This window comes from Lethenteron reissneri, chromosome 35 (genome assembly GCF_015708825.2).
Source record: "Lethenteron reissneri isolate LAM-NWPU_2019-01 chromosome 35, ASM1570882v1, whole genome shotgun sequence".
NCBI lineage: Eukaryota > Metazoa > Chordata > Hyperoartia > Petromyzontiformes > Petromyzontidae > Lethenteron > Lethenteron reissneri.
The window spans coordinates 7799352-7826862 of record NC_083813.1 but is presented as its reverse complement, the minus strand read 5'-3'; the positions used below and the strand labels follow the sequence as shown (position 1 = coordinate 7826862).

The 27511-nt window shown below is 46.8% G+C and overlaps 1 protein-coding gene across 1 annotated transcript; it reads left to right on the top strand.

Annotated features, from left to right (window-relative positions):
• Positions 1 to 310: 310 nt before the first annotated feature.
• On the top strand, positions 311 to 27511 carry LOC133350879 (GMP reductase 2-like). Its single transcript, XM_061565702.1, has 9 exons — positions 311 to 1035; positions 11111 to 11230; positions 13926 to 14009; positions 14968 to 15141; positions 17489 to 17570; positions 18569 to 18675; positions 20398 to 20440; positions 24360 to 24519; positions 25587 to 27511. Exons 1-9 carry the CDS (start codon positions 949 to 951, stop codon positions 25765 to 25767), a joined length of 1038 nt encoding a protein of 345 aa, XP_061421686.1. The 5' UTR covers positions 311 to 948; the 3' UTR covers positions 25768 to 27511.

Below are 27511 nucleotides of genomic sequence, written 5' to 3'. Positions count from 1 at the left end.
AGTCGAGGTCTCGGTCCACGTGTTTTCAGGTTGTATACCACACGTGTTGTTCGGCGTGATGTCTGACGTTTCGCTCCAATGCTCTGGGAGCTTTTTTTGCAGTTCCCGACATGGGGCGAAACGTCGGACATCGGTTGAAGAAACTCCCAGCACATTGAGCGAAACGTCGGAACATCGTGCCGTGCCGTACATCACAATCGGCAGAATAGTTCGTCAAGTCAAAATCCCACATCGATCGACAGCAGTGCGCAGTGCGTATGCGATGTTGGGTGCACGGGTTGCTTAGGAATCAACCTCAACCCCACACTCAGGCTGAACCTGGACGCCTGTCGTCCCTAAATATAACCTTGACGAGGGTACTGGAGTAGGAGGCTGGGTTGGGAACGGATACAGAGAGCCCGGAGACAGCGAGAAACACCCAGACACCCGGCTACTCACATTGACTAGCACGGAGAGGCAGAGATCCGCACACACTCAACTCTACAGCTGCGCTGACATGCGCACAGCTCTGCAGAGAAAGAGGCAACGCAGCATATAAATCTCAGCACCATTCACACCCAACCACGCGCACACCCAGGTGCTGACATCCACTCTCACGGGGCACCGAGAGACAAACGCATCCATACACAGCCTCACACTCACACAGATACACAGATACACACATACGCTCACCCACTCACCCACCTACTTAAATTAGCACACACACACATATCATATCCATAAATACAATTCACCCACACACACCCATATTACCCACCCAATCACACTGAGACACACTCCCACCTACGCAACCACGCACACCTCCATTCACTCACCAACACACATCCACTTACACAGCCAGTCACATTCATACCTACACCCACACACACACAGATTCACACACACACACACCTACACAGCCACACACATACACATCCTCGCAGCCTCACTGAGACCGACGCAGCCAGCATGCCGCGTGTGGATGCAGACCTGAAACTCGACTTCAAGGATGTTCTCTTCAGACCCAAGCGGAGCAGCCTCAAGAGCCGCTCAGAGGTGCGTTCCGTCTCCTCCACGACTGGCCCGTCTCTCTCTCTCTCTCTGCCTGTCACAAATTATAATGATCGGTCTCTCTGTGGTCCGGAACCTTGTCTTCTCAGTGCGACAACGTGTCTGGCTTTGCCAAACAAAATGTTGTCCCGGTGTGTCTGTACGTCTTGGTGTCTCTCTCTGTCTGTGTGTGTCGCCGGTTGTCAGAAACAATTACAGAGCGACGTGGATTGTATCCAGCGGTGTTTGACTTTCGCCGTGCCTTCATCAATACGCCGTACAGAAAAAAGGTTGTCATATTTAATTTATATAATGAAAGAGGCAGGTAGTCTCTTGGCCGAGCAAACAAATAATTGGCCCTGGACATCTGTGAAAAACAGCGTTACAGCTCATCGGATTCCTCCAGTATAAAATAAATATTGTGATTCTGAAAATATTCTGAGATGCCTTGAGCCTGGACTTCACCATGGACTTGACCATGGACTTGACCATGGGCAGGGAGTTGACAGCACAGATGACCTGGGGATATGGAGGTCCAGTCACTGCGGCCAGCAGAGGAGAATGAGCGACCTGCCACTGAGCAAAGGTGGACTATCGGCGTCCACCACCGCCCCCAACTTTTACCTAGAGTCCGTTTCCTATTGTCTAGAGTCTTGTTCGTCTGGTTCCATGTGTCCATCACGCATCGGTCTCCTCTGTCTGTGTGCACCGCATCTCCTTGTCTATCTGTGATGCCCCTATTTCACAGTATCCTTGCTGTGTCTCTGTTCTCTCTGAGTCTCCACGGTCTCCATTCTCCTCTGTCACTTTAAATGCACGTCCTGCCCCTGTTATATGTTTAGTATGTTTGCCTCTGGCAGTCTGTCCACGTCTCTGCCGCTAGACTGATTTGACAATCCGGGGCACATGGCCCACGCTATTCTGGGCAGGCGCGGTTTGTGACTGCGTGTGTGCTTCGGTGGATAATGGGGCTGCGTTTAATAATAAACTCAACAACTTCAACAGCTGACTCCAACTCACCGCGGCCAGAGCTCGCTGGAATTTTGACTTCACTCCACACATCTCTCTGCCTTTCGTGTGCGGTTGAAATGTGTGAATGTGGTTATGATAAATGTGTGAATGTGGTTATGAGAAATGTGTGAATGTGGTTATGAGAAATGTGTGGTTCTGAGAAACACTGTGAAGGGCCCCTTACAGATATTGAGAATGCATTTATTTTGAAGTCTCAGAGTAGATAACTAGTATTCTTCTATTGACTGTGATTAAATACAACCCAACCTATCATTTTTGTAAGGTATTACAATGAAGATTATGTACATTAATGTGTCAATCCCCTGCTGGATGAAGGCCTCCCCACTTTGTGTCAGGGTTGGGTGATTGTTTGACCATACTTCACCACACTGGTCAGTACGCGTTGGTAATGGGAAAGGCCAGAACTGATTCAGATACCACTCATCGTAAATATTAGCCAAGGCAAGGAATAACATTCAGGTTACTGTGTTTGTAGCACAGAATGTTATAACCACTGTACCACCGCTCCAACCCCAGTAATGATATACAGACTAAATTATATTGCAATAAAACATCACAAAAGTAATATTTGTACAGTAACAATCATGTCTATGCATAATGAAAACGATACATTTTCAATGCATTGGTAATATATCGATGCTATGATGCCAAACATAATATATTATAGGCCAGCATTAATATTAACAATCATACTGATGTACTCTATCGTCGTATATTGGGCTATTGAATGAAAACACTGTCACAGCAGTGTGTGTATATATACTGTTTAATGCAGTATAGTTCGAGCTAATGCCATATCTGTCTGTGCAGGACAGTGTCACTGGCGGCGACCTAATGCGGCAAGAGGCAGGCGTTGTTGAATCCCAATGGAAAAAAGCCACGTGGATCTGCACTGCGTAAAAAAAACACACAAAAGACCCACGAGCACTTAGATAGCCCGGGCAGACAGAGCCAGGCTGTGGTGACGGCCTGAAACGTCACCCATTGTCACCAGCTTCCCTGCTCTCTCAGTGGCTCGCTTCAGCCACCCCATCCCTCGATACCATTCAACTCTGTTACGTGACCTTGGTGGTGGTGGTGGTGGTAGGGGGCGGGGGCATACATAAAGTCAGGGGGAGGGGCACAATATGGTTAAACCTGTATTATATTAACAATCATAGATGCAAAAAATAGATATCTGGAAATGAGATCGGGGTTTGTTCTTTCGTGCATTCCATGTACAGGAGAAGTGGCTGCAATGCCCATTGTGTAATTGCACTCATGTTTGTGCCAATTGTTTTTGTTACTGGAATATAATAATAATTAAGCAGGTGGGCTGAGCCTTCAACAAGAGGTGGTGGGTGAGTGAGGAGGATGCTCAATCCCCTCCAGCACCCCACCCCCCCAAACGCTATGGGGCTGATTCTATCCCTGCGTCCATTCCATGTCCATTTCCCGCACCTCCGAGGAGCACAGTTGGCTATGTCCGGTGCGAAAGAAACGCAACATACGGCACATAGCATTCCCACTCGCCCTCTCACTCGCACAAGTGACAGCTTGCAGCTGCCAAGGCATCTCGTTTTAGGAGCACGCGGTTCTCTAAATAGTCCAGCCACGCCGTCGCTGGCAAGGTCGGATTCATGCGCAATTGCCTTTGGAAACACCGCGCATCAGTTATCCTGAGGTTTAATCATAATAGTAGTGACCATGATATAGTGGAGTGGAGCAATGGAGATAAGTAGTGGTGCAGCTAGCATTAATATTACATTTAATCTTAATTTGGAACTTTCGTGACTGCAGGAATTACTCTTTGGTTCTTTCGGTAAAGTCACGTATAAAGATAAAATAATAAATTAAAAACTAGCATACTCATTCTTTTTTTTGAAAACTAGGATACAGGGAGAGAGACACACTAAATTATATCTATATAGTATGCTAGTTTTTAATTTATTATTTTATCTTTATACGTGACTTTACCGAAAGAACCAAAGAGATATTACATTTGTTTACTATGATTCCTCTAGCAAGCAAATAAATTGACCCCAACACGTATGTGCAGTCCATGAACCGGAGCAAATGTTTATACAACCGAGGTGACGAACCTTTAGTAGCAGCAATGTCCTTAAAAGATTAACACAATTTTAATTATTAAATGACAATGGATAAAAAAAAAATTGTTATCATATCCAAGTGCCATCTTTGGTTAAAGATGTTTAAAAAACACACGCAACTAAGTTTTAAACGAATTAAAATGATGATAAACTCATCAGTCAGACAGAAGAGTGAATGCAAACTGAAAACAAAGAATACTATGGTCATAATTTTTACTCTTTTGAATAGATGGGCTAAAAACAATGCCGTGTGCATTGTACATCCAGCACGGTGATTTCACATCTACTCTAATATTTATAGAGAATCTTCACGAACGGCGATTAACATAGTTTAAAAAAAAACGGTGACAATATAATTAACTCGATGGCAATGGCGTGCGAGGGTTGAGGAATGAGCGACAGTGATCGAGGGGTACTTAGGGATCACGAAAGGGTTGGGTAGGGACGGGAAGGAGTGGAGGAGCGAGGGGAGGGAAGAGGAAGGGAATGGGCAATGGAGAAGAGGTGCAGCTTTGAGAGAGGGAAGAACGGGCATAATGACTTTAAACCCCCCGCCAAACCTCCTACGCATTTCACAAGTAGTACTAATCGCATATCTGCATTTCCCATAAATATGCTAAATTCCTCTTGATATGCAAATTATGTTGTCAAGGCGCCCTTCCCCCCTCCATCCCAGCTTAAATAGTCGCTCCAAGCCTGGAGTGTGTCATTCAGACTCTGGCTACTCGACAGACCTGCTCTCCACCTGAGGACGGCTGCTTGCGTTGTGGCCGAAACGTCGTGAGAATTATTTTATTATGTTTTATTTTTATTATTTTATTATTTCCATTCTACGTGACTTTACCGTAAGAACCAAGATGATGAATCCCTGCAGTCACGACAGCTTTAAATCGAAATTTAAGGAGGACTGTTTATAATGTACAGGAGGGAGTTTATTCCAGTGGAGGGGTGCAAGGAGGGAGGACTGAAAACAGGATTGGGCACAGGGACAATGAGGGGCAGAGAGAGAGACAGAGAAGTATGGGAATGAAGAGGATGAGAGGGGACATAGAGGGAGGTGAGAGTGGCAATATTAACAAAGAACGATGGGAGGTAATATTCTTAGGTTTTTTCGGTAAAGTAACGTAGGTAAAAAAATAAAATTAATAAAAGTAAAATAAAAATAAATAAATAAATAAAATTGAAATCACGACGTTGTTTTTATTTTACTTTTATTAATTTTAATTTTTTTACCTACGTGACTTTACCGAAAAAACCTAAGAATATGAATCATTGCAGTCACGAAAGCTTCAAATCTAGAACGATGGGAGGGCCCGTGTTGTAGTCACAATCGTGCTTTTGTCTGTCACCTTTTGTGTGTACAGTATCAGTGCGGTAGCCACAACTAAGCCTGCCACCTCATATGGTCTCGGCAAGCGCGATTTCTATACTAGAAAGAGAATTCATCCAGGAAAGCCACACACAAAAGAAACACACTTTTGTTCAGGAGGGTCTATGAATCCGGATATTTAGTCAAAACTAATAACACTGTATGTGCTTAGCTATGAGCTAAACCCAAACCCATGCAGAACAGGTGGAGGACATATGCACATATTATTTGGGTCTTTCGGTAAAGTCACGTAGATGGAAAAAATAATAACAAAATAATTTGTATTATTTTATTTTGACTTAAAGCTTTCGTGACTGCAGGAATTCATATTCATTGGGTCTTTCGGTAAAGTCACGTAGATAGAACAATAAAATAATAAAAATGAAAATAAAGTGGAAAAAAATTGTAATAAAATATGTTTTCACTTTTTTTTCATTTTTATTTTTTGTTTTTATTCTTTTATTGTTCTATCTACGCTGTGAGTTTTTGTCGTTGTTGATGCTGTTGTGTAGTAACTGTAATGAGACCATCTTCTTGGTTCTTTCGGTAAAGTCACGTAGAAGGGAAATAATAAAAAAATAAAAATAAAACATAATAAAATAATTCATAATAAAATAATATTACAATTATTTATTGTTTTATTTTTATTTTTTTATTTTTTTTCCCTTCTACGTGACTTTACCGAAAGACCCAAAGACTATGAATTCCTGCAGTCACGAAAGCTTTAAGTCAAAATAAAATAATACAAATTATTTTGTTATTATTTTTTCCATCTACGTGACTTTACCGAAAGACCCAAATAATATGTGCATATGTCCTCCACCTGTTCTGCATGGGTTTGGGTTTAGCTCATAGCTAAGCACATACAGTGTTATTAGTTTTGACTAAATATCCGGATTCATAGACCCTCCTGAACAAAAGTGTGTTTCTTTTGTGTGTGGCTTTCCTGGATGAATTCTCTTTCTAGTATAGAAATCGCGCTTGCCGAGACCATATGAGGTGGCAGGCTTAGTTGTGGCTACCGCACTGATACTGTACACACAAAAGGTGACAGACAAAAGCACGATTGTGACTACAACACGGGCCCTCCCATCGTTCTAGATTTGAAGCTTTCGTGACTGCAAGGATTCATATTCTTAGGTTTTTTCGGTAAAGTCACGTAGGTAAAAAAAATAAAATTAATAAAAGTAAAATAAAAATAAATAAATAAATAAAATTGAAATCACGACGTTGTTTTTATTTTACTTTTATTAATTTTAATTTTTTTACCTACGTGACTTTACCGAAAAAACCTAAGAATATGAATCCTTGCAGTCACGAAAGCTTCAAATCTAGAACGATGGGAGGGCCCGTGTTGTAGTCACAATCGTGCTTTTGTCTGTCACCTTTTGTGTGTACAGTATCAGTGCGGTAGCCACAACTAAGCCTGCCACCTCATATGGTCTCGGCAAGCGCGATTTCTATACTAGAAAGAGAATTCATCCAGGAAAGCCACACACAAAAGAAACACACTTTTGTTCAGGAGGGTCTATGAATCCGGATATTTAGTCAAAACTAATAACACTGTATGTGCTTAGCTATGAGCTAAACCCAAACCCATGCAGAACAGGTGGAGGACATATGCACATATTATTTGGGTCTTTCGGTAAAGTCACGTAGATGGAAAAAATAATAACAAAATAATTTGTATTATTTTATTTTGACTTAAAGCTTTCGTGACTGCAGGAATTCATAGTCTTTGGGTCTTTCGGTAAAGTCACGTAGAAGGGAAAAAATAAAAAAATAAAAATAAAACAATAAATAATTGTAATATTATTTTATTATGAATTATTTTATTATGTTTTATTTTTTTATTATTTCCCTTCTACGTGACTTTACCGAAAGAACCAAGAAGATGGTCTCATTACAGTTACTACACAACAGCATCAACAACGACAAAAACTCACAGCGTAGATAGAACAATAAAAGAATATAAACAAAAAATAAAAATGAAAAAAAAGTGAAAACATATTTTATTACAATTTTTTTCCACTTTATTTTCATTTTTATTATTTTATTGTTCTATCTACGTGACTTTACCGAAAGACCCAATGAATATGAATTCCTGCAGCCACGACAGCTTTAAGTCAAGACATATACACAGTCCACGAAGAAAAGGCCCCCGAGTCAGAAACCACTTTGGGGTCCTTCTCGCTGCGTGACACACGCGAATTACCGCTGCACCCCCCTGCCACTTGTCTGACCCGTGGAGGTGATGAGGATCGCTGCCCAAGGCTTTAAAAGGCATTGGCATGCCGGAATCTTCTACAGTACTGTATCACTGTTTACCGCAATGGATTTGGTGTAAACATATGAAAGAGCCAGCGTTCGAGTTCTGGCTGACACCGCAAATGACAGTGCAGTATAAGTACACGGTGTCCACAGTATTCCTTTACCCATGTGTTACAAGTATCGTATGACCGAATATAATTGGCAAGTAACATAATGGGTCAATGTAATCGTACATTTGACTTAGATTTCAGGTGTCCGCAGTCTTTACTGAAGTTCATTTTCCGACCTGTTTCGGTTGCGCCTTCGTGCCCGGTTGTTACCAGAGTCGTTCACCTTTCGCTCCGTCTCCCTAGCAATGAATTACGGAGTGGGAATGTAACGCGATGACGCGTCTCATTCCACTGTGTGTACGGTTTAAATACTCGCAGACAGCAACAGCAGCAGTAGCCAAAGGTTCATGAAGCCTGGTCTGGACATCAAGATTCGCCGACCGTACTTAAAGCTTCTTTCATGTCCAGTGGGGCAGAGTGGTTTCACTAATTGTACTGGTAGGAACCTCCTGGTTACACCAGCCCACAGGGGATTATTGTGTCCGTCCGTCCGTCGTGCATCCAAAAATGGGAGAGGTGGGGCTGGGTGGAGAAGGGAGGGTGGGGAGGATGGGGAGGGGCTGGGTGGGAAGGGTGGGGCTGGGTGGGGAGGGTGGGGCTGGGTGGGGAGGGTGGAGCTGGGTAGGGGTTTGGAGGGTTGGGGCTGGGTGGGGAGGGGCTGGTCACCCCGTGGTGCCCTTTTAAACTCAACGTTTAACCTACTCACGCCGGCTTGTGCCCGCCCTCACAGTCGGGCATATTTGCGGAATACACCACGCCGCCGTTGACCCTGGCCTTTGACCGAGCAACCCAACGTTCCTACCAGCTCCCTCCGCAGGAATGCGTTAATGTAACTGTGTGAACACATATGTAGGATGGACAACAACAGGAAAATTAATAGCGGTGTTGTTATGGAAAAATGGAAGGAACCGGAGAGAAAGACCTAACAGAGCATGGCTTGACGACGTAAGAGATCGGTGCCAAAAATATGTGGCGCTACTTGAGCATGTTGGCACAAGACAGGGAAAAGTGGAAACAAATGACGAAATGTGCAGTGAACACCTACAGACGATCTGCCCATGGACCGTGATGATGATGAATATGTAATATTCAATCATTTGACTGCAGGTATTGTGGTTAATGTAAGCATGATTCCTTGCAAAAGGTGTCAGTTTTGTTGCCAGAAAAAAGGGGAAAAACCCTATTAGTATATTTTGGTACTGGCAAAGGAGATCCCATGATGTACATGATCAAGTTCCGAATGACTTGGTCAAACGTCAATAATGGTAGAATAGAGCACATCACACATACAGGGAAAGTTGTCCTAACTGCAGTCCTATTATCCGTGTCATGTTATAGGTACCTCGGGGGGGTGGGGGCATCTGTCCTGATACCACTAATCCGTGTGCGAGTACAGAGTTGCAAAACTTGGCACTGGACGTCCCGTAATAAGGCACTGCATGTGTCCCCACTCGTACATATTGTATATTCAACCCGTTTCATCTAATCACACAAATGTACAGTGTAACAAAAGTTTCGTTGATTTTATTTATTTTTGTTTGCCCGGCCTAGGGCCAATTGAGCTCTTATTCAAGGGTGACCCCGGGGGGAGGGGTAAAAGGAGGATACGGAAAAATAAAAACATTGACAAATCCAAAATATTGCAGATAGACAATTTGACAAAGTTTGAACTGTGTTTTGGGTTACCAATGCCATGGTGGTAGATCCTGCAAAGGTGTCACCTCTGGTTAGCACGGTTGGCTACGTACGGTGCGAAAGCTCAACAAACATACAATACACCCCTTCATCGCTTATGATCTTCTTCTTTGATGTTCATGTCGAGCAGGTAATTGAGGTGGTTACATTGAGATGGTTGAGCCACATATTGCTGTCAGGACTATTGGAGTGGTGTATAGCAGGACGGCTGCTTGCGTTGTGGCCGAAACGTCGTGAGAATTTTATTTTATAATGTTTCGTTTTTATTATTTTATTATTTCCCTTCTACGTGACCTTACCGAAAGAACCAAGAAGATGAATCCCTGCAGTCACGAAAGCTTTAAACCACATTGATAATATAAAAAAATATATAATTTAACATTCATATTGACTGTTCACAACGGTAAGTGGCTTCACGGCACCTCGTTTCCATGGACCGCGGTCTGGAAAGAGCTGAAGTGTCCTCAAGCTTAGCCCCGATTTTTGAGTTCAAGGAAAACTTGAATTGGTAAAGCGAGTGGCGCTTCCGTGATTTTTCGAGTAACTCGAGTTACTCCAGCAAGTCGAGTTATATCTTGATTTGAAGCTTTCGTGACTGCAGGAATCCATACTCTTTGGTTCTTTCGGTAAAGTCACGTAGGTAGAAAAACAATAGATCACGACGTTTCGATCGCAACACAAGCAATCGTCATCAGGTGGGACAACCACAGCAAGAAAAAACTGCTGTCCATCCCCTCGCGTGCCATCCCGGTCTTCACAGGCACCATTGGCGTAGTAACGACGACATCATCAGCTAAGTGGGTGCTGCAAATGGCCAGGTGGGGCCCCAATATTTGATTTGTCTCGCACGGTCGCACCTCGAGGCCATTATATACCACGGCTCCTCTTGCCAAATCACATCATTAAACATTTTCATGACAAAAAAATATATTTAAATGTATTTGTTGCTCTTTTACACTGTTGTTAAAAACATATCTCGTGGTGTTTGTCAAGGGGGCCCCAACTCGTAGCTTTAGCAACCGGGGGGGGGGGGCAAGGCACCATCTTGCCCCCACGCTCGTTACGCTACTGATAGGTGCTGCTCGCTTCCAGCACTTGCCCCAACAGTCTGTTGAGACTATTCTATTCGGGGAATATCTTCTTGGTTCTTTCGGTAAAGTCACGTAGAATGGAAATAATAAAATAATAAAAATAAAACATAATAAAATAATTCTCACGACGTTTCGGCCACAACGCAAGCAGCCGTCCTCAGGTGGAGAACAGGTCTGTCGAGGAGACAGAGTCTGAATGACACGTCCTAGGCTTGGAGCGTCTATTTAAGCTGAATTTGCATATACAGATATGCAAATTCTTTTGTCAAGGCGCTCTTCCATTCTACGTGACTTTACCGAAAGAACCAAGAAGATGAATCCCTGCAGTCACGAAAGCGTTAAATCGAAATTTATTCGGGGAATCTTTGTCTTTGTCTCATCTCTCACCCCCCCCCCACCACCCCGACCCCCACCTCTGGACAGGTGGACTTGACGCGCACGTTCACGTTCCGGAACTCGCAGCGCACCTACCATGGCATCCCAATCATCGCCGCCAACATGGACACCGTGGGCACCTTCGAGATGGCTCGCGCCTTCAGCAAGGTTGCTGCTGCTCCTCCTCCTCCTTGCCGTGGGAGAGACAACAACAACAACAGCCATTCGCCACTAAGTGGCGGTGACGTCACCACGACGCTTGTGCCAGGCCATGTGCACCTTGGGGCCACGTGAAGTGTCAGCGATCACGGCCCCACACGCGCTGCCAGCCAGAGCGGGGATCCCACTGAGCGGGGATCCCACAGAGCGGGGATCCCACAGAGCGGGGATCCCACTGAGCGGGGATCCCACGCACACGGAACGGGAGCGGCCCCGGTCATGACACCGCGTTTTGTCAACCGGTCGTGGTGAACAAGGGGGGCTTGGGGCACACGGCGCAGTTGGGGTTAAACCCAAAATGTTAAACGCTGAGCTGACCCTCGGGCTACACTCATTTCAAACCTTTTAAAACAGTCTTCCTCAGCAGCAGACCATGCTTTCCCACCTGAGGAAGGACGCTTGTGTTGCGCCCGAAACGTCGTGATTTATTTTATTTTCTACCTACGTGACTTTACCGAAAGAACCAAAGAGTATGGGTTCCTGCAGTCACGAAAGCTTCAAATCTAGATTAGATCGAGTAACGATAGGGATCTATGTATGTTCTGGATTTGGCCTCCAACACACCCGGTGTGTCGTACTAGTAACGAATTGGCACGTTCTGCTTACGTGACAAACCTTACTAATTGGCTGTGTCGGGTGGTGGCGGGTTTAACGACACATTTATAAATAACGCGATCTGACCCTAAAACCTTTATTGTGAATAATATTGGTCGCGAAAGCCAACGTGTCAAATATAAATGTGTTGTAATCCTCCACTACCCGACACAGCCAATTAGTAAGGGATTCGTCACACAAAAAAACGCCGATTAGTTACTATATTACGGATCTGCTCTTGTCCACGGTGCACGTTCAGCTCTCGCGCTCACCCCCTGTGCATGGCACCGCATGTTGAACTTCTTTCGCACCGTACGTAGCCAACCGCGCTTATCGGAGGCGCGGGGGAAGGACAACAAACTAAACACAAAAAAGTAAAGGATGCAACGGCCGTCGTTTATTTTGCGTTTTGTACAGGCCCCCTTCAATTATTACAGGCGGGTTGTATATTCCATAATATAGGTTCTTAATATATCATTTGCTGCCTAATATATGAAGGCAGCACATAGCGGCCTTCATATAATATACTGTACGAAGGCAGCAAACATATGAAGTCAGAACATTTAAATTGCATTTAACTTCCACTGCAAGAGATCAGTCATCGTGTGAAAACTCATTTATTTAAAACTGCTGTTTGTGTTTAGTTTGGCCCCGCGCTAAATGCTTTCAAGCTATCAATTCCGTTTCAGTGATTCTATACTTGCTCTATTAATATAGTACTATACCGCCTTCAACTTTTACGAACGACTGGGTGTTTAAGGTTTGTCGAATTATCTGGCTGTATCGCTAATGAAAGAATACATATACTTTACTATGCAAGTAAAACATGTGTGTTTTAATATTGATGTGTTTTTCATTTATTTAAGGCCCCTTTATAACATATGCTACAGGCCCCGCACTAACTTAATCCGGCACTGCCTAGGCCAAGCACGGTGGTAACATCCATGCCACTTGGTACATATGTAAAGGAGAGCCGACACAAGATTGCAGGGGGTTCGTCTTGTAATCCTTTTCCCCCATCCACACCTGTCCCCAGCCGTCCCAATCTCGTTCCCGCCAAAAGGCCCCTTCTTCCCGCCCGTTCTCCCCTTATATCTCCTCGATCACCCCTCCCACTGACCCTCCTATTGGTGGGAATCCTTCCCCTGACACCCCTACACATACATGTGAGCAGCCTTCAACAGCCCCCTCCAGTCCCCTTCCACCCCTCCCCCGAAAGCATGGAACTGCGGTCGAGGTCAAGCCATATGCTCTACCGCCTCCTTTAATTGACTCCACTGCCCCCCCCCCCCCCCTATGCCTACAGAGGATCTACGGATGAAATGCGCCGTACAAAATGTGAATTGTTATTATTGTTACTCGATGTGAGCTGCCATGACTACGTCCACCAACCCCCCTCAATGAGCCCAGACGCTGTCTCCCCGACAGACCTGTTCTTCACTTGAGGACGGCTGCTTGCGTTGTGGCCGAAACGTCGTGAGAATTATTTTATTATGTTTTGTTTTATTATTTTATTACTTCCCTTCTACGTGACTTTACTGAAAGAACCAAGAAGAAGAAAATGAGCCCAACGTTGCATTTATTGACACGAGGCATCGAGGGCCAATGCCCGATTTGGAGCGTGAACTTTCACGCAGCCTGAACGCTGAGGGCCAAATCGCCAAGCATCAGCCCAACGAAGTGGCTTATCGCGTGGGCCACCTCCGTTGAGCTTTCATTTGTGGCCGAAATCGCTTCTTAAAAAGAGCTGTGTAGCTCAGTGGACCTTACCTGGTAAAAGAAACACAAATAGTCGTTCTAGATTTGAAGCTTTCGTGACTGCAAGGATTCATACTCTTAGTTTTTTCGGTAAAGTCACGTAGGTAATTTTTTATATTATTATTTAATTTATTGATTTTAATTTCATTTTTTACCTACGTGACTTTACCGAAAAAACTAAGAGTACAAATAATCGTCGTTGGCATGGGGTATCTTTGTCTTTTCTGTGTGGTGCCGCCGGCAATGCTCACCCCCGTGCGTGCCCTGCCCGCTGTCGTGACCCCTGTTGCAGCACACGATGTTCACCGCGATACACAAGCACTACAGCGTGGACGAGTGGCGAGACTTTGCCAACAAAAACCCAGAGTGCTTGGAGGTAAGCGAAAATTACAACCGTGCCACACTCACACGGCTCGTCACCAGCCATGCCCGACTGGGTGTCTGTGAGAAAAGAGCTTTACAACTCATCGGATTCCTCCAGTGTAAATAAACATTCCGATTCTGGTGAGCGCACTGTGCAACGCAACCGGTGACCCCAGATGTGACCCGGCGTGGTATTGGCCACCCACCCCCTGAATGTGCCCTGTCGACCTCCATAGGTGCTCGCTAACAGCACCTGATTCAACAGTGTGTGGAAGGCTATACGGAGAGGAGTCTTTGCTTTATATGCGTCTACGTACGTGCGTGCAGCTGGAGCAATCTACTAATCATCTCAGTCAACCCATGGCACCTGGGTCTGTCCCGTGACCTCCTGCCAGAGAGCCTTCGGCGCTTCACGTGACAGCCTTAAAGTGCACCTAGCCTGGTACAGGCGCCGTGTGGACGTCACCGCCATTCGGTGGCGAATGCCGCCTGCTGTTGTTGTAAAGTGCACCTAGCCTGGTACAAGAACCGTGGTGACATCACCACCACTCAATGGTGAATGGCGGGTGTTGTTGTTGCTGCTGCAGCACCAGAGGTTGCAACCGGGTACCCGATACCCGTACCCTACCCGATACCCGGCTACCCGTACCCGGCCGGGTACGGGTACCCGTTTGCGACCCTGGTGCGGCCGGGTACGGGTAGGCCGTGAGTCACTGGTGAGTAACTGTTTGTCACTCATTTCCCAACGTCTTGTCTCTTCTCACAATTCAAGTTCCTAGAATCAACCCACCTGCGCCTGCAACATGGCTTCATCCCAGAGGTCGCAATCAGGTACCCGATACCCGTACCCTACCCGTACCCAGCCAGGTACGGGTAGGGTACGAGTACGGCCGGGTACGGGTACCCATTTGCGACCCTGGTGCGGCCGGGTACGGGTAAGCAATCAAAACCCGTTTGCGACCTCTGTGCAGCACATAGCGGCGAGCTCGGGGAGCGGCCCAAGCGACATGGAGCGGCTGGCGGCCGTGCTGGACGCCGTGCCGGCCGTGCGCTACATCTGCCTGGACGTGGCCAACGGCTACTCGGAGCACTTTGTGGAGTTCGTGCGCAGCGTGCGAGAGCGCTTCCCCAAGCACACCATCATGGTGGGGCCCCCTTCCCGCACATCCCACACCGCCGTGGCCACACACCGCCAAGCACTACCACTAACCCGAACCACCACCACACAATGCCACTCACCCACACTGCTGTTCACCCACCCTGCCACTGCCGCACACCACGCATAACGCACACCACCACTAACGCCCACCACTGCCAAAAACCACCGCTAACCCAGACTAACGCCAAACACTACCACTAATCCACACCATCACCACACAATACCACTCACCCACACCGCTGTTCACCCACCCTGCCACTGCCGCACACCACGCCCAACGCACACCACCACTAACGCACACCACTGCCAAACCGCTAACCCAGACTAACGCCAAACACCACCACTAATCCACACCACTGCCAAAAACCACCGCTAACCCAGACTAACGCCAAACACTACCACTAATCCACACCACCACCACACAATACCACTCACCCACACTGCAGTTCACCCACCCTGCCACTGCCGTACACCACGCCTAACGCACACCACCACTAACGCACACCACCACTAACGCACACCACCACTATCACACACTACTGCCAAACCTCTAACCCAGACTGACGCCAAAACCCACCGCTAACCTAGACTAACGCCAAACACTACCACTAAACCACACCGCAGCCAAAAACCGCCACGAACCCACACAGCTGATAACCCGCACCACCTCCAAACACCACAACTAAACCACACCGCCAGACACCACCGCCCAACCGGGGTCCCTCCCTGTACATACGAAAACAACATCAAAGTTTCCCGTCTAGCCATACAGATTGCAGAGCCAATGTGCTGTAAGCGAACAACGATGAATATTTACTCAGTGCAGGGGAACGTGATACTCGATAAGCATTACCACGCACGTACGGCTGGCACAAGCCACACCTGGTACTCATTTAAAGTTGAATTGACTTCGGGTAATTCCGGGTCAATTTCTGTAATTAGCGTACACCGTGCGCGGAGCCACGTTGCACGCACGGTGCCACCATTCTTACCTCTTGTTGTTTTCCAAAATGTGTTCCAAATGTTCGATATCCTACACGACACGACCGGGAGCAAGAGGAGAGCCTCACCATTCTGGCAAATCGCCCGATGAAGCTGGATGTAATTACCAGCGAAACGTCGTACTACTCAAATTTTAAATGATGTTGATTCACTCTTCAACACACCGGTGGGCTAAAGTAGTGACATATTTGTTCTTTGTAAACGTGACACATTTTTTACTGTTTGGCCGTGTCGGGTGGTGGAGGGTTACGACACATTTATAAATAACGCGATCTAACCCAAACACCTTTATTATGAATAATATTGGTCGCGAAAGCCTACTCCGTGTCAAATACAAATGTGTTGTAACCCTCCACTACCCGATACAGCCAATTAGTAAGGGATTCGTCACAAACAAAACGCCAATTAGTTACTACTTCAGCCCACCGGTGTGTTGGAGAGTAAATCTACAACATTTACAATTTGAGTGGTCCGACGTTTCGCTGGTAATTACATCCAGCATCATCATCGGGCGATTTGCCAGAATCGTGAAGCAACCCACGTGCTTCCGGTCTCAAATCGAGCAGCAGGACGATGTCGTCACTGAAAGTGGCATCTTGTCCACACGACGGACAGGGCACTCCTCCATGCGCCCTGCTATCGAGCTGATCATACTCAATAGCAGTCAAAGCAATACATTGAATTCTCAATTTTGCCAGATGAACTTAAAAACCGTTTTGTGTTTTTTTGTGTGTGCGATCATGAGTACACGTCAACTCTCTTCGCTTGAGAAACCCGTCCGCTTCTCGGATGGCCGACACCCAAATTCAAACCCAGAATCTCGCCAATGTCGGCTCACGGCTCTGACCTCTTGACCCAAACGGCCGCCTCTGCAACCACCACACTCCATGAACCCACGCGCTGCCTACTCTCAGCACGCGAGCGAGATGTTCACTACCTCGCCTGGTATACAGAAGGTTTGGGGTTCGATCCCGACCCTGACGCGTGCATATATGGAGTTTGCGTTCTCCCCGTGGTCACGTGGATTTTTCTCCGGGTTCTCCGGTTTTCCTCTCCACATTTAGAAACAGGCGTTTAGAGTATTTGGCTGCTGTAAATTTCCACCTCGTTGAGCGATCATTTGTGGCCAGGTCGCTTCTAAAAAAAAGCTTTGTAGGTCAGCGGGCCTTACCTGGTCAAATAAACAAAAATTAGTTTGAAATCCTCTCACCTGAAGACGGCCGCTTGTGTTGCGATCGAAACGTCGTGATCTATTATTTTGTCTACCTACGTGACTTTACCGAGAGAACCAAAGAGTAAAATAGTTTAATCGTTTAAATCTGAACCCCCAGGCAGGGAACGTGGTGACGGGGGAGATGGTGGAGGAGCTGATCCTGACAGGGGCTGATATCATCAAAGTGGGGATCGGACCAGGTAATGACATCGTCGATAACCGTTGAGGTCACTGACTGCCCGTGATATCATCTGCTGCATCATGTTGACTTGCAACAAATAACAGTGGGCCGTCTCTGTTACTCGTGCAATTGGTGCTGTTGACAAAATCACAGGCGTTAATTAAATCAGACGAGAGCTTGCTGGGATGACAGGTGTGTTCTGCAAAGGAGGCTTGTGGGTGTCTGTGTGTGTGTGTACTGGCGGCGAATGTGTTTTCAGTTTCAACGTTCATGCTGGCGTGCGTGCATATGCAGAGATGCATCCATGGAGCCCTCGTGACAGACACACAGATCTATACTCGGAGACAGACACAAACACACAGAAACAGATACACAGAGACCTGCAGCAGAGAGATAGGTAAAGCAGAGACAAATACACAGTAAGAGACGTGAAAAGAGATAGAAACAGGGAGAGACATGGAGAGAGATGCGGAGGGAGACAGACAGAGATGCCCAGGGATACATTGAGAGAACGATCAGCAGCACGTGTTGTGGTGAATGTGTGCACGCGTGGAGCCACATCAATGGACGCACGAGAGTGTACACGTGTATCTGCGTACACGTGTGTGAGTACACACGTGTGTGAGTGTACACGTGTGTGAGTGTACACGTGTGAGTGTGTACACGTGTGTGAGTGTACACGTGTGAGTGTACACGTGTGTGAGTATACACGTGTGAGAGTATACACGTGTATGTGTGTACACGTGTTAACACTCATACACACGTATTAAGGTGCGTGAGCCCTCACATGTTAACACGCACGTGTGTGTGAGTGTACATGTGTGTGAGTGTGCACGTGTGTGAATGCACACGCGTGGGTGCACACATGTCAAAACGCACGTGTCACACACGTGTCAACACTCGCACACGCGTGTCAACACTCGCACACGCGTGTCAACACTCGCACACGCGTGTCAACACACGTGTTGCACACACGTGTAGAGAGAGAGAGGGAGGGATCGACTGCGTGTGCGCCAGGCTCGGTGTGCACGACGCGGCGCAAGACCGGCGTGGGCTACCCGCAGCTGAGCGCCGTCATCGAGTGCGGGGACGCGGCACACGGCCTCAAGGGACACATCATCTCGGTGCGTGCAGCACAGAGACACGCAGACAGAGACACGCACACACACAGACACGCACATAGAGACACACAGACAGAGACACGCACACACACAGACACGCACATAGAGACACACAGACAGAGACACGCACACACACAGACACGCACACACACATACACACAGACACGCACACACACAGACACGCACACACACAGAGACACACAGACACGCACACACAGAGACACACAGAGACACGCAGACAGAGACACACACAGAGACACACAGACACAGAGACACGCACACACAGAGACACACAGAGACACGCAGACAGAGACACACACAGAGACACACAGACACAGAGACACGCACACACACAGAGACACACAGAGACACACAGACACGCACACACAGACACACAAACACGCACACACAGAGACACACAGAAACACACAGACACGCACACACAGAGACACACAGAAACACACACACATAGACACACAGACACGCATACACAGAGACACACAGACACGCACACACAGAGATACACAGACACGCACACACAGAGACACACAGACACGCACAGAGACACACAGACACGCACACACAGAGATACACAGGTTAGCGGTGGTGCAGCGGTTAGCGCGTTACGCTACAAACCTGGCGACCCGGATTCGATTCCCGCTCACGGCCAACACCGGTGACGATTATCTGAACCGGTCCTGGGCCTCCCCTAGGTCGACTCAGCCTCAAATGAGTACCCGGTGCGATGTGTACAAAGATTCCCCGTATAGCCTTAACAGACTGTAGGGGCAAATGATGTTAGCGAGCACCTATGCAGGCCGCCACGGCACACGAGGGGGTGGGTGGCCAAAACCGCGCCCGGCCGCCTTTGTCTCCCCAGGTCACTCTTGCAAATAGGACTCTATCCTGGTCTCTTGAGTAGGGGGCCGATGGTTGCTGCTGTGCATAATCCCGAATTGAGTCATTCGCGGTATCATTTTAGAATTTGGCAAATTTGGACCCCGACACCAGCACGCAACGTCCTCCTCTTGCGAATGACGTCAATGGATCTTTAACGTCCACAGCGAGTGAAGCAGACGTAGTTTTAATGTGGTTATTACACCCGCAGTAATAACCAGGGTGGCCCATAGATTCGAACCGTGAACCTCTACAGCAAGCGCCAATGGAGGAGGGTGACTTCACCAAGCGCCGCTCGTCACCTCCCGTCCACGTGGTGGACGTACGAAGATTAGAAGGGGGAGAAAAATTAACCCGTAAAAACAAAGTTTTTCACTATAAATCCTTTATATACGTGGCATCGGTTTTATTTTATTATTCATTTCTGTTTTTCTTGAGTAAGAGTTTCATTTTTATCACATTGGTATCTTAAATTAAATATGAAAAAAAAAATCCTATAAATGTGGAAAATTTTGGAAAAAAATTTTCACGCACAACGAGTCTGTGTGCAAAATGTCAGCTCGATTGGATCACGGGAAGTGGGTTAAAAAACGACCGAAATATTTGCACGGTCGTAAGCGCGCAAGCAAGCAAGTGAACTTAATATAAAGGATTTCAAAAAATCCCCAACTGGTTGTCCTGTTATCCCACTGGTCGAGTAGCGGAACCGATCGTCCGGCCGACTCATCGATTCGATTGCTTGAGTCGGCTCTAGGGGGGAGGGAGGCAGGGTGGCTCTCACGACTCGCTCCGCGCTCTTCCCTCCGTCCCTCCCTCGTTCCCTTCCAGGACGGAGGTTGCACGTGTCCCGGAGACGTCGCCAAGGCGTTCGGTGAGCGTTCGTGTGTCCGGCGGCGACCACTACCCGCCCTCCTCTCTAAACACGCTCTTGAAAAATTTAACCCGTAAAAACAAAGTTTTTCACTATAAATCTCTTTATATGCGTGGCGGCTAGAGTCCTCTCGTCCTCTGGCTTGAGATGGCTGCCACCTATGGGTCAGATGATTGTCTGCCACCATTAAGCAATTGGTAATTAAATATTTAAAAAAAATTCCCTAAACAGTGTAAAATTTTGGAAAAAAAATTGTCACGAAAATTAATTGTCACGCACAACGAGTCTGTGTGCAAAATGTCAGCTCGATTGGATCACGGGAAGTGGGTTAAAAAACGACCGAAAGATTTGCACGGTCGTAAGCAAGCAAGCGAACTTAATATAAAGGATTTTTAAAAAAACACCGCAACAGACACGGGCGTGCTCTGCCTGGCAGGCACGCAACGATGCGTCGTTGGCCCGTCTCTAGAAAGCAAGCGTCGCACGCCTCATCCCGATACGCGCATCGCGTTGCGCGCGTGAGAGCCGATTATTTATATTTTGCGAAAATTCGAAGAAAATTAAATGCCAATGCTACGTTTTACGCCGATAATATTAAATGCCGTGAACCCACTGCAATCTGCGCTCCTCCAACGGAAGAGGAACAGCCAGACGACACGAACTCTCCCCTGAAGCCCTCTCGCTGCGGGCCAGACCTCGACACTGGCGTCTGGCTCCTGGACTCGCTGCCACTCGCAAGTGCAGTCGTAGAGTGCGAACACATCTCGACAAACAACGAGACAGCAACAACCATAAGCGACGCAAATGAGATGGTAAATAAGTGACATTTATTCCATAGAGGAGAATCGTGACAATTCATCGAATCATCGGCTGGGGTGGAAGGGTGGGGGAGGGGGGTGAATCTTGATTCGCGTAAATGTCTATTGACCCCGTCTTTGCCATCAGGATTCCACCGTGCCACTTTATAGGATTAATAGTTACGACTACCGTACAACTATTTTTTTTCTTCTTGGTTCTTTCGGTAAAGTCACGTAGAATGGAAATAATAAAATAATAAAACATAATAAAATAATTCTCGTGACGTTTTGGCCACAACGCAAGCAGCCGTCCTCAGGTGAAGAACAGGTCTGTCGATAAGACAGAGTCTGAATGACACGTCCTAGGCTTGGAGCGTCTATTTAAGCTGAATTTACAAATCAAGATATGCAAATTCTTTTGTCAAGGCGCTCTTCCTCCTCCCTCCCAGCTTAAATAGACGCTCCAAGCCTAGGACGTGTCATTCAGACTCTGTCTTATCGACAGACCTGTTCTTCACCTGAGGACGGCTGCTTGCGTTGTGGCCGAAACGTCGTGAGAATTATTTTATTATGTTTTATTTTTATTATTTTATTATTTACATTCTACGTGACTTTACCGAAAGAACCAAGAAGATGAATCCCTGCAGTCACGAAAGCTTTAAATCGAAATTTCAGTTCCTCTTTGTCGTGCAATTTCTCACGTGGAAGACAACTGGGGTGCCCGAAGAAAACCCCACCAACAGGTCCACACAGATGGGTTCACGGAGCCCACTTGCTGTTCCGCCATATGCCCCGCAGCCCACTGGGTTTTTTGGAAGTCTCAAATCTACGTACTATGATCCAGCAACCCTGGCCTCCAAAAGCACTGCGTACGATGAGTGCGTCACCACACACTACGAAACCCAAACCGGTCGCTTTGTAATTTGGTGTCGGTCACGAAAGTGGTATAACACCACATGAATGACAAATACATTGGGGAAAACTGTGGGTAGAAATCGAGGTGCACGATCTCTCTAGGAAATGAAGTGTATGTGTAATTAACTGATGGTCCTGGCAGTGCTGTGATCACAGGCAGATGGATTATGATAGCATTGTGGGCTCTAGACCAATGGTTTACAAAGGCCATAAGCCACCACATTGTGTTAAATAAAAGCTGCCAGAATGATGATAAAATCATAATATAAAAAGTATCAAACTCTTAAGTCACTCTCATCTGCTTTCCCACTCTCCCCAAGAATATAGCTTGTATAGTTTTTTTCCTTAATATGCAATTTGCACCAATGACCTGGAGCGGTGAAGTTGATTTCAAATGTTCCAAATTCACATTGCCAAATTATTTGTTGATAGATTTTAACTGCACATCGCGGCACGCATCTATTATAATCCCAACGCTTTATACGCAAGGGTTGGTGTGTCTCGCAAACCCGCTTGGGCTCTAAGATGGTCATGCAATGGCAGGACAGCAAGTGGATTATAAACTCATCTGTGTCCCCTCCTGTGCAGGGTGGGTGTTCCGCTTCACACAAACAACACTTTCAAAATGAAATGGCTAAACATTCAAAAGCAGAACTCTCCTGAAAAATCCTTTTCCAGATAAATTCTATTTTATAGTTCGTTTTATATTTTACCATGGTCCACATCAACGTTTGTTTGTGAAAATTACTTTATAAATAAATTAAGTATTTGTTCTCTGGGGTGTTTTGTACAGTCACAAGATTTTAATTCATCCAGAGACAGTTTAAGAAGAGATAATCGGTGGCCACATGATGCGTGGATGGTTTTGAACATCCACAAGAGGTTGTTTTTTTATTAGATCGCGTAAATATGCGTCGTTAAACCCGCCACCGCCCGAAACAGCCAATTCGTAAGGTTTGTCATGTAAACAAAACATGCCAATTAGTTACTAGTTCAGCACAGCACTGTGTTGGAGAGTAAACCCACAAACATTTACCATTCGATTACTACGTTTCGCCGGTAATTACAACCAGCGTCATCAGGCGACAGCCAGAATTGTGGAGAAATCCTCCTCCTGTTTCGTTTTTAAATCGTGGGCTGAATGTGATATCGTCACTGTGAGTCAATCAGGTGCGAAGACCAGAAGGGGGGTGGGGTTCATGTATTCATATAAATTACAATGGATATATATTGGTTGCATATGATTGCATCAAAAAATAAATATGCTTAATTGAGTTCATTTTTATAACTTTTAGTTTTTTTTTACTTTATGTATAAAATGTCAGTTTTGAAAAAAAAAATTATATACTCTACGTGCATATACTAGATATATCAGTTTGATTGACTTGTGGTGATGCATTAGTTTGCAGTTTCTGAATAGATACGTTCGTGTTTCGCCTCGATATACAAAATTATCGTGATTTTAAAGAAAAAAACTAACTTAAACAAATGTTCCAATGCCACTTGGCTTCCCTGGATCACTAAAATTATTAAGGAATGTAATATTTTAAAACGTGAGGTACCCATTTCATTTTTCTCCCCCACTTCACAGAGCAGATACTGACCGTAGCAGACTGAGGCTCCCCTGTCCTGATCTCACACTCTGCTGTAGCATCTCACCCAGATGGGAAACTGGTTGTTGTTGTTATTATTTTAGTTTTACGAAGAGAAAAACAAGTGGGGGTGTTTTTGTTGCTCTATATATAACCTTGTTCCAACGATTCGATGATGATTTTGTTTTAAATGCACGTAATGTGACACCGTCACATTGGCTCTGCGAGCGCTGTCCCCGAAAAACCTGGCTCTCTCTCTCAGCCGCACCTTAACAACTCTTGGATCCTCCCATTTCAACCAGTCTACACAACAAAGGCTCACTCCTTGCAGCGTGCTTCAGCCGCACCGAACCTCACAATGGCTCCTCCCACCCTCAACCAGTATATATACAAGGACTGTTTTCTTGGAATGTCTCTTTACTTGATGCAGCAGTCGTGCTGTGACGGTTCCACCTGAAGACGGAAGCTTGTGTTGCCTCTGAAACGTCGTGATTTTGATTTTGATTTTATTTTTTATTTTACTTTCATTAATTTAAATGTTTTACCTACGTGACTTTACCGACAAAACCTAATAATATCTCTCTGTCTGCGTGCTTGGCGTGTGTGTGTGTGGAGGCGCGGGCGCGGACTTCGTGATGCTGGGCGGCATGCTGTCGGGACACGACCAGTGCGGTGGGGAGACCCTGGAGCGCGATGGCAAGAAGGTGAAACTCTTCTACGGGATGAGCTCCGACATGGCCATGAAGAAGTACTCGGGAGGAGTGGCGGAGTATCGGTGAGCGACAGCGCCAATGCCACCACCACCGCCGCCTCCATCTCCACCACCACCACCGTCGCTACCACCATCACCACCATCACGACTGTCAACACCACTGTCACAACCATCACCACCGCCGCCTCCACCATCACCACCACCATCGTCGCCACCACCACCATCACGACCGTCAACATCACTACCACAACCATCACCACCACCACCGCCTCCACCATCAGCACCACCACCGTCGCCACCACCACCACCATCACCACCACCACCACCGCTACCACCATCACCATCACGACCGTCAACATCACTGCCACAACCATCACCACCGCCGCCTCCACCATCACCACCACCATCACCACCGCCCGCTCCCTCTGCTGCATGTACACGGACTGCACACTGGGCATGCAACAGTGCGTTGATTCATCAAGAAAAATCGATTCTGACCTTCACATTAAATGCCTGCAAGAATCGATTATGCGTTGACATAACTAAAGAAGGGGTTGTGTAAACGTGAGCCGTGGGGGGAATAAAGAGGTAGCTGGGGCGTGGTACTGGCCACACCACCCCCTTGTTCATAGATGCTTGCTAACAGCAATTGCCCTAACAGTCTGTTAAAGCTAGAGGAAGACGTTTGTCACGGGGTGCCACGGTGGCTAGGAGATGTTAACTACCTCGCCTGGTATACAGGAGGTCGTGGGTTCTATCCCAACCCTGACGCCTGCTGTATATTTGGAGTTTGCATGTTCTACCAGTGGTCGCGTGGATTTTTCTCCGTTTCCTCTGGTTTTCCCCCCCAAATTTAGAATTAACATGAGTTTAGAGTATTTGGCTGCTATAAATTTCCACGCAAGCCACGTCATCTAACTATCATTTGTGGCCAGGTTGCTTCTGAAAAAAAAGCTATCTAGCTTTGGGCCTTAGCTGGCTAAATAAAAAGTCAAAATTTTTTGTAGTCGAATTCGTTTTTTTGTGCAAGTGCACGCACCTCCGATTCGCGCGAACGCCGACGTTACCGCACGCCCAAAGTTCAACATACACACGTGGTGGTTGGTGCGCTTCCATCCCGGCATGTGCAGCGCGTCCGAGGGCAAAGCCGTGGAGGTCGAGTACCGCGGCGACGCGGAACACACCATCCGCGACATCCTCGGGGGCCTGCGCTCCACCTGCACCTACGTGGGAGCCGCCAAGCTCAAGGAGCTGAGCCGACGCACCACCTTCATCCGCGTCACGCAGCAGCTCAACAGCATGTTCAGCTGAGCCACCGCGCCCGCCACCCGGGGCGTCGGCCGCATGCGAAGAGTTGGGACGTCGGATTATTTAAGCCGTCGACTATTCCGCCGGTTGTCGGTTCGATCGCTCGAACAAATCGGTGAGAGAGAGAGAGCGCGAAAGACGGCTGAGAAGCAAATGTCCCACCTCTGCTAACCCGTCATGCCGCCAGACGGGAGGTTGTGGCCTTTGGCATCATGAGCTCACGTGCCCAGGAAACATGGAACGTTGAGACAAATTCGGCCCTACGTCAATCCAACGGTTGCAACCACTGGTGAACGTTGACCCGACGTTGCATGTTTACTGGGTCGTGGCGGGTGTGGCGTGTCGGGAGTTTGCGACCTCTGGGCAGGATGTTGTGGGGGCACTTGCCATTTGGAAAGGAGCCCCGAGCAAAATACCACAAACTTAATTCAGTTGGTTATACATTTTCATCGATTCATCGAATGGACCGAATCATCATCCCAGCTCTACTAATCCCCCCATCCCCCACGCCTGAACCTCCTCTCCCCACACAGACCCCTGCTCGTCAAGGTGCCCCAGTGGCGCCAGTAGCTGTGGACTCGCTTGCCATTGCGGATTGTAGTTGTGCCTCTTGTAACACGGAAGAAAATCAAACGGTTCAGTGTTATAACCTTTACGGCTGGCCATGTAACCGACGCACCCACCCACCCGGCGACTCGGTGCATTGTCACGATGCATGGGCGTGATTTGAATCAACAATCGATTTTTTTTGTCTCGTTTTTACCGTCTCGTTTGTATTATCTCGTTTTCTTTTCCATCCCATTTCTACAGTTTTGTGCGATTAACATTCACATACATTTTAAATAATCAGTTCTGATACGCATGGCTTGATGAATGTATTGCGATCTGAATAATCGATTGTAATCGAAGACTTGGCGGATTGCTACACGCAGAGCACCTACCAAAGCATTTAGGTAAAATGAGACAATTTAATTTATTTTCTCCGTGCGAAAGATTTCACTTGGGGCAGGTGGTTAATTCCTCCGAAACACTTTTGGTCTTGCCGTGTACTTTATGTTTTACTTCCTATCTCTAATACCTAACGAAGTGACCATCGCGATCGAGTCAGATCACTGAAGCGATCCAGGTTGAGAGCATGGCCTAGATTAGTTCGATACGTTTGTGTTACCCACGCTCTAAGGCGGGATGCCCCGTGCGTCCGTGCGTGTGTTTCCGTCAAAAAGGCATGCTCAGAAAAATGAAGATGTAAAAATCCCATGTCCTTTAAAGGTAGGTTTATTTAAAATGCATATTGTGCCATAAAAACAAACAAACTGGAATAAACTATGACATTTCAGAGGTTCGGGGAATTTTTAATTATGTCACTGAACAAGAACTCGCGAAAGGTTGCACCCGTCGTCTCACAGCCAATCGCACCCGGCGCTCGCTGCAGATCGTGTCACCCACAGGACCTCTTGAGGTATGCCGGGCCAGAACGGCTGAATAACGTTTCCACGACGACAGATTTGGGGGCGCAGACACGACTGCGTGGTGCTGCCCGACTTGCGAGCGAGTTCCCGAAGGTTGTTGGCCCAGTTACGGACGGGATTCGTAAAATTTCGATTGAAAGCTTCTTTCGTGACTGCAGGGATTCATCTTCTTGGTTCTTTCGGTAAGGTCATCACGTAGAAGGGAAATAATAAAATAGTAAAAATAAAATATTATAAAATAATTCTCACGACGTTTCGGCCACAACGCAAGCAGCCGT